Source organism: Corvus brachyrhynchos, unplaced genomic scaffold (genome assembly GCF_000691975.1).
Source record: "Corvus brachyrhynchos isolate BGI_N302 unplaced genomic scaffold, ASM69197v1 scaffold255, whole genome shotgun sequence".
In the NCBI taxonomy this organism is placed as follows: Eukaryota; Metazoa; Chordata; class Aves; order Passeriformes; family Corvidae; genus Corvus; species Corvus brachyrhynchos.
Window position 1 is genome coordinate 1,058,986 of NW_008238358.1, and position 8,703 is coordinate 1,067,688.

An 8,703-nucleotide genomic window follows, 5' to 3' on the forward strand; every position below is an offset into this window, starting at 1 on the left:
TGACTGTAATATTTCTGTAATTGTTCTGTTGGGCTTTTCCTCTTTTGACTCACAGAGGTGAGTCTAGCAGGTGAACATGTGCAACGGCAACACCTATCTAGCAGGTGAACACGTGCAACAACAAAAAAACTATCACCATGCTCACTGATGGGCAAAGGGTTTGACTCAGCAGTCATGCCAACCACTGTATTTCTGTATAAAGTATGGCCTGTTTTGTATAGAGTAGGGGCTCAAGCTTCTGTGTAAATGGATCCTTACAAACTGATGCATTGCACCCATGCAAAAGAAAGAAAAAAGAAAAGGTTAGTGGCATGGCTACTGCTCAGGCTGTATACATTGGAAGCAAGACATGTTCCATAGCTAATGGGCTTTGGCAGCTTTTGCCAGCCCTGAATTCACTTAATAAAATCAAAATTAAATTCTGAAGTACAAGCCAAGTCTGACAGGTGTGTGGGACATCCCGTTGCTCAGTAAGCAAAATGCAGGTGTTGAAAGCAAACTGCTGGGGCCCCTGACAGTCCACATGGTAGAGGGGCCACTGGAGTGTGGTGCCAACAACGAGGCCACAGGAGAGCAGCAAGACTCCTCAAAGGAGGCTGTGGAGGTCACTACTACCTGGCAGTGTTGGAGTAGACTATGGTCAGGCTGGGAAATCTGCAGACCTCCCTTTTCATCAAGGGTCACCATAACATGCATTATCCCTGCAACTCCCTCCATGGAGGGCCACCCCAACAGGAGAACTACACCAGAGGATGACAACCAAGCCACAGGGATGGGAAAAGAAGACCTGGAGAAGCTCACGAGGGGTGAACTCCTACAAATGCTGCATTGTAGAGTGTGCAGCTCCAAAGTTTCCCATGGAGATGGGTATCAGCAGCTGAGCTCCTCACCCTTTACAAGGGGCCGACTCCTCTTTGCCCTGACCTGCTGGAGACACCCAGGCTGATGAGGTCTCCTCCTGCCTCCCCCAGGCCACAACAAGCAATCGTCACTCAGAGGACGCAAAAATAACAGCCAGGCCCCAGGAACCTTCACCCACACTTAGGGTTTTTCAGCTCTGCAGCTCATCAGGCGCATGCTGAAACCTTAGGCCGGGAGCAGGGCATTCTCCTACTTGAATTTCCTGCCGATTAAACCCCTCTGGATTTCCCTCACCCCAGGAGATCAGGGCTCACTGTTATTATTGGACCTTCCACACAGAAATTAAAGCCAACTCTGCCTGTAACAAAAATAATCATCACCAGAGAGGCCAGTTTCACAACAAACATACATACTACAGCCTCTCAGAGCTTGTAGTGTCCGGCACAAAACTACCACGTGTTTTGATCTGCTGAATTCAGTTTACTTTTGGGATATCATTCAGGGCTGCACACAAATTTTAAGGTATTCTGGATGCCTTAGAAGCAGCAGCATCATTATCTGTGCTGCTTGAAAAGAGCAGCCTGTGAGGGCAGCAAAGCAACAGGGGAGAGAGATGTGGGAGTTCCACAGCAGGCAGATGCACCACCTAGCCTTGTCACTTCTCTTCCTGGCATGAGGCCCTCCAGCCCAACTTCACACTCTCATTCAACCACTGCAGATTTGCATGTCCCAGGATTCAGCACTGGGCAGGAGATTTGCCCTGCCAATCCTCTGACAACGCAGCAAAATACGGGTGCTGGCATACATGACCCACTTGTCTCAGAGCTGCTGAATTTGGCTTGAGCCCTTGTGCAGGAAACCCATGTTTCAGTTCTGTTAGTCACACAGCTCTTCAAGGATCAGTTTTTCAAGGTACATGCATGTTCAAGCACTTTGCCAAACCCTGGTATGGAGGAGACAAACAGATCTCTTCTGCCAAGGATTCATCACCATTAACGCTCATCCCACCTCATCCCCTGAGCCCTGACCCTGGCTAGGCATAGTTAACGTGGCAGGGGCTCTCACCCCAAACCACACAGCACAACTTTTGCACGAGGCAGGAACACAAATATGAACTCTCGGACTTAAATCATACAGTTTAGCCATAGGCCAAGCAGAGAGACATAGTGCAGAGGAAGCTAATGAGATTAGGTATTTTATTCCCAGTAGCATAGATCATTTTAGCAGAAGCGTGTTTGCTTTGGATTGTGAGATAAAGCTTCAAAGGCTTCCTGAACAAATTAATGGACAAACACGCACAAACAACACAAGGCTCTTACATGCACATTTCATTGCGGAGCACTACCCACATCCATGTCTTGAGATTTCACACAACCAGGGAAAGTCTCCTGAACATTTCATTGAGGACTTTTACCAGTTTAACTAAAATTTCACTTAAAAGTAGAGACACAGTGAAGTAGAATTTAAAGACTGCTTTTGTGATTTGAACTAGGATTTTGTTCAATTCAAAGTGTCTCAAGCCTGTCATGAGACAAGCTCATAAAACACTGTCTGGGCTTAAGCAAGAAAGAAACGCACCAATCCATCAGTTGAGGAATGCAGCCATTTGACTGCTTCCTAAGGCAACTGGGAAGGGATGCAATATATTCATTTTATAGCACTGGACAGCAGTGAAAGGGGAACACCGGAAAGCTCAGCAAATGGAACATTTTAGCTGTGAGCCTTTGCAAAAAGAGATCATTTCAAATTATTTTTAAATAAGAAGGGAATGTTGGAGGGAGGAAGAGAGAGAAGGAGATTTGGAGACTTCTGATACCTGCAACTTTTTTCCCATGTTAATCCACAAAGGAATTAAGTAGAAACCTGAAATGGAGACCTACTCAACCTTCACCATGGAAATGAGAGGGCCAAATCCTGCATGCAAATCCAGGTAATTTGCTTTGAAATCACTGGTGGTCAGGTGATTTCTACCCCTGGGGTTCTGGATAGGGGCTGACATTGCTTTGTACCACTTGAGCCAGTGACAACCTTGACCTTTAAATGTCCATCCTGTCCAACCCCTCTCTTATACCCTTAATGAGATTTTATATCCTGTTTATCCAACTTCACTAACTATATTATTTGTCATCTTATATCAGAGGCAAATGCAATTCCAATAGGGCAACCAACTTAATAGTGTTAGTCTTTCTATAGATACGTGTACACACAATTCTCCCAGCTTGCTTGCGAATGTAATTTGTGGGTCTGGAATTACAACTCCTGGCTGCTACAGTAATCATCCTGGAGAGCATGTAAGTGTGTGTGTACACATGCAAGGGAGGTGGATAACTGCATTTTGAACTTGGAGAAATCATGCCTGCCTCTCTGTTAGGCTCCCAAGGGCTTGAAGTCTCATGGAAACACACTGCCATCTCCCAGGAATAGATGGCAGCTTTAGGAGACCGTCAAGTTGCAGGTCAGGCAGTTTCTGACTCCCCAGTACTGCAAGCAGGGAAACAGATTTGGGGAAGCTTGAAGCTTCCTGCATGGCAGCCTGCCACCCTACCTATAGGCTATGTGATGAAAAAACATGGTGGTGAAAATTTGCTGAGCCATCCCCGTTAATGCTGCCAATAACAGGCTGGTTCAAGGGCCATGGAGACAAGAGGCATTTCTAGTTGTACACATGGAAAAAAGATTCCCCTAGAATTCCTCTTTAAAGAGCTTCAGGCTTGATGAAAGGTGTTCAATGCCTCTGAAATACTCATTAGTATTATTATTACAAAAAATCCGAGAAGAAAAAAAAAAGCTTATCTCATCTCTCATCTCCCCCCACACCCTCCCAGCTTCCCCACACCTTTTGAACTCATCTGTCAGGGTCCATTCTGAAATGGAATCCTGCTTTTCCCCATCAGGCAGTGGCAGTTTACCCCTGCCTCTTCGCACAGTGACTGGCAGAGCCTCTCAGTCTCACAACACCCCTGGCTTGGCCCTCCCTCCCAGGGGCCCTGTTGGAGCCTCAGAGCACAGTGCAGTGCCTTGGCTGCAGATAGCCCCACGGATGGGATGGGAGGGAAGCAGCACCTCCTGAGCCACTCAGGGAGAGCCCTACCGCGGGTCCCCCTATGCATGCTGCCGAGCAGTAATGGCTTCAGCCTTTGAAAGTGCGCTCAAATCCAGCTGCTGCTGAGCCTCACCACTAGCACCAAAGTTATTGCACATTCTGGTGATCATCTTAAACACATTGTTACCTGCTGAGAACATATTCAGCAGTCAAACAGAGAGGAAAACAGCAGCAAGCTTGGGGTGTGCATGAGGGAGAAAGTTTTTGAGGGGCTCTGGGGGTGTGAGGGACAGCACAGGGAAGGGACGGATGCAGAAGCATGCATGTGTGTGGCAGGCAGCAAGGCAGTCCCTCCTGACTGGAGGGGCTCTGTGAGCAAGAGGAAAGGTAGAGATCTGTGTGCCTGTAAAGAGAAAGGAAGAATCAGGAAGATTATAAATGTGTGTGTGTGTGTGGGTGCACGCGTGTGTGTGTGCAAGGGGCTGGGGTTTCCCTCCCTCCTCTTTCCACATGCATCCCTCTTTAAAAAGGGGGTTCAAAGGAGCCTTTCAATAAGACGTAAACAGAGTAAAAGGACAGCATACTTTTGGCTTCACCATCTTCCTAGAAGGGACATAGAAAAGGGCAAGCGTTCAAGCCCTACACGGGCAGCACTTTCACAGCTAGGGGTGACCCAGCAGAACAGCTGGGCAGATGTCTTGCCTTTGTCTCAAATGCACTGGAAGAAATAAGTGCAGGTTTCAAAGACCTGAAGCCCAGAACTTCATCTCTGGAGCCCATTTTCTTTGACTCAACAAGTATGAAGAGAGGGGAAGAAGCAGTCCAACAGAAAGTCCCTACAGCTATCCACTCCTGCAAGCAATACTTCAGGCTATTCTGCATGCCAACTTGTTGCTTGTACTCCTTTTCCCAACCTGCTTGGGAGGACGTCACCTCACCTAGGCTGTAGCTGGAGCCCCAGCCTCCCAGCATCACTCTAGCTGTTCTCCCTGATTCATGGGCACCGCTTGCACATAGAAAGGGTTACAGATCCAAGTTGTGATTTCGAGTGTTTGGCCCTGTGCCTGCTGACCTCGTGTTGACAAACCTCTCCTCCGTGTCTGTGTTTGCGTCTTTTCACTGCACAGGCATCAAGCCTGGCTCAGGATCTGGCCTGAGATTGCTCTTTGGCTCAGGCAGGGAGCAGGCTGACCCTTTGATTCTGAGTGTGATTAAACCCATGCTACTGTAGCGCTAAGCCATGTGCAACACTGTTAGCAACAGCCCTGATTTATGTTGTTGCTAGTATTGCGGTTTCCACCAGGGTGTAGACAGGGATTTCGAAAATAGCCCAACTACCTCTTTGTCTGTGTGTGTGTATTATAATTAGAAATGTGCCAAAGGTCTGTTACAGAGTGAGGATGGAGCTGGAAACGTTCACACCCCACTTCTGCCCCCACCCCCGTGCTGAGACCATCAGCCCCAGCTTGGGTGTGTGCAGGCACATCAGCTCTCCACACTTCCCGGATTAGACAACTGTATTCCCAAGACCCCATGGGGGCACGGTGGTGGTGACTTCACCACACAATGGAGAACAAGTTTAGCAGCTTCCAGTTTGCTCTCAGGCTGCTGCAATCTGCCCCCACCACTGTGGCTAAATGACAACTTTTTTTCTATTTCGATTTCAGATAGGATCACGGGTCTCAGATGTAGACAATTTATTTTCCTAGCACAGCTGGTCTGTCAGAGGTCATATAATTTGGCAGCAATCCCAGTGCTTAAAAATTAATTTTTCCTTATTAATACAACTGGGGGTCCCACAGGATAGGATCCCAGCCTTATCTGAACCTGACAGCTTCCTAAACCCCATGAAGGATGCTTTCTCCTCTCAAGCTATCTGCAGTACAAGGCCACCATGTCCTGGTGCCTGGCAGCACCAGAGGTTTCTGCTAGGAAACCAACCCACCCGCCTGCCTGGACCGGCTGCTGGGACAGGAAGCACTGTGTTCTCCAGCCAGCAAAGTGGGGTGCTTTCTCCTTTTAACCTTCTAAAGCCACGCACAAGGTGCCAAACACAGAGTAGATACTGGGAAGGAGGATCGGGGGGCAGAAGGAGCAAGGCAGGGAAATGGGAAGCGCCTCCATAGAGCCCTCTGGGACCAATATGCAGCTTGTCACTCCAGACACCACACACCATGATTTTCTGTAGCAGTAAAACTAGGAAAACAAAATGCACCATCCTAACCTGGGTCAGAGCCCCCCATTGAGCTTGTATCAGTGGTTTTCAGTAATGCTCTGACAACTATGTGATTCCTAGTCTAAAAAAGCTTTTGTTTCCAGACAGCACACGGGCATAAGGCACTACACTCAGTGCTCGCGTAGGTGTGTGTGCGCGCATGTTTGTATATGTGGCCGTGTGCTTCCTTGGCAGAAATTTGTTTTGGTCCCCCTCCCCACCTTGCTGCATTCTCCTAAGTCACTACTAAAAATAATAGCTTTTAAATAAACTATTCGGAAGGCTTCAGAGTAAGCTTTGCTCAGAGCTGCATAAACATCATCTGAATGGCTTAGTACTTGGGTCACTCAAATCTGTTACTTTCTTACTTCATTGCTTTTTACAGAAAAATGAAAAACACACAGCCATCGAACCTTCAGATTTATCTTCACAGGTCTCCCACCCACTCTCCCCCATGGTTATCTCAGGGTTTGCTTGGCTACATACAAATTGGCAGCTGCACTGTTTATCTCTTACTGTAGAAATATTGCATGAGGTTTTTTTCCATGTGGATTATCATATTATTGTCTATTAAAAACGTCTCCCCTCTCTACTAACCTCCCTTAGGGAACCTAAAGAGGGACTCTCATAATGGGGGAAGGCTTTCAGATACACCAGACTGAAACATAAATCCATCTACCTCTGGCATGTTTTCCTTACTAGGCTGGCTAATTTACTGGAGCTAAGTGTAGCCTGATCGAGGTTTGCATCCCATTACCCCGTACCTTTGCTCGCTGTGCTGGCAATAAAGTCATTTGATCGGGTTTGCAGCCGGTCAAATCATCATCTCGGCAAACCACCGGTGGTGTCGGCCACAGAGAGGCAACTTCCTTGCTGGCTCCAACACCATGTGATGCTCCGCTTAGCCGGGAAAACCCCGCATTCAAATAAACACTTCTTGCAGCGACTGAATGGCCTGAGAGACACGGTTTGCTCACAAACCTCTCCCTAGTTAACAGTCCTGGCGCCGAATTCACTTCAGGATAGAAGGAGGTGCACGCATGGACACAGGCACACACGCGCACTCAGCAGCCACAGGGATCACAACCAGGCTGGCCAGTGCACCATCAGGAGCCAGCCTCAGGTTACAGCCCTATCTGCCATAGCACAAAACACACTCCAGGAGATCAGACACTGCTTCTGCAACCGGGATCATCTGAAAAGACTGTTGCGCTCAGCAAGGGCCTCCCAGGACACTGCCCTTTCTCTTCATCCCATCAAGTGTGTATTCGTTTTCCTACTTGAACAAAAGATGGGATTTTTTTTTTTTTTTCCTTTCCTTTATAACCGTAAGGAAGGAGGTGATGCCAACCGGCATCTGAATGTTTATCGGGAATGTCCGTGCTTCGCTCTGCAAAAGAGAGGGATTTTCTCAGGCAGCAGAGACTCTCTCACTTCCCCTTTTCAAGGGGAAGCTGGGTGGCCACAAAGCTCTGGGGCAGGAGAAGGCAGAATGCACTCTGCCATCATCTAACACTGCTCGGGTCAGACCGCAGCTCAGGGCCCTGAGCCATGTCCCGAGGCCCCGACTAACGGGAAGGCAAATCCACAGCTCGGCAGCTGCTGGCTTGGCACTACCGTCCTGCCAGGCAGCTCCTGAGCGCAGAAGGAGCCCCGAGAGAGCACTGGACGGCGTATCCTTTTCTTGCCGAGACTATTCCAGACTGGGACCCTGTTGCCCCCATTACCGAGACTCAAAGCCAGTGGCCGGGGAGCACAGGGCCCAGCCTCAGCCTGCCCCACTCCTGTCCCCATGCCGAAGCAACGCAAAGACGGGTTTCATCCCAGCACCTTCTGACAGTCCAGCCTAGTTCTTCAGCGAGGAACAGAAAAACACACTCGCGTCCCAATACCTGCCATGAACCCGCCTTGTCCCGGGACAGCCCGGCCTTTGCAAAGTAAGTGCCGGTCCCGCACGCACAGCGGGCAGCCTTTCCTGAGGGTGCCGCCGCTAAGCTGCGCCCGCTCCCAGCCCTGCACGGCCCCGGCTGCCTGCTCCCGCCAGATGATTTTAATTTCTCACCTAAAGTTTCCCGAGGTTGCAACCGGCGCGGGGTAGTAGGCATTCGGATGCTCGTGTCCAGCATCTGGCTGGTCCCTACCGCTTCCCCTCCCTTCCCCGCAGCTCCCCAAAAAACCAGTACGCAACTTTCCCGTGCGGCTCCGTCCCCTCTCCCCTTCACGCCGGGCGTTGGGAGCCGCGCGGCTGCAGCCGCTGCGCTCCTTGCCGGGGGTGCGCCATCCCCGCCCCACCGCACGCATGAGCCCCTCCAAAACCCGTGCTGCGAAGGCTGCGTGGCGCGGCCGATCGCTCATGTATTCCCTAAATTTATTCCCACGCAAAGCATCTATGCGTGAGACCGGGACCGCGCCCGGGAACCCGAAAGTTGGGCGGACAGGACCATCCCTCGTCCCTGAAGGGCGCCTTACCTGTCTCCGTCGTACCTCCGGAGCCGGGCAAGCACAGCCCTAGAAATCCCCAGGCGAGAAGAAACGTATCCATCCTCCAGAACAAATTATAAAAAAACCCCAAACCCACAGCACA

At 49.7% G+C, this 8,703-nt stretch overlaps 1 protein-coding gene across 6 annotated transcripts in view; it reads right to left on the reverse strand.

Annotated features, from left to right (window-relative positions):
- Nucleotides 1-8,697, reverse strand: part of NRP2 (neuropilin 2) — an 89,807-nt gene extending 81,110 nt beyond the window's left edge. For all 6 annotated transcript variants that reach the window (XM_008634696.2, XM_008634695.2, XM_017735691.1 and 3 more), the window contains exon 1: nt 8,589-8,697. In XM_008634696.2, coding sequence (XP_008632918.1) covers nt 8,589-8,661 — 73 coding nt within the window. In that variant the 5' untranslated portion in view covers nt 8,662-8,697. The remainder of the gene's footprint in view (nt 1-8,588) is intronic.
- Between the last annotated feature and the right edge of the window lie 6 nt (nt 8,698-8,703).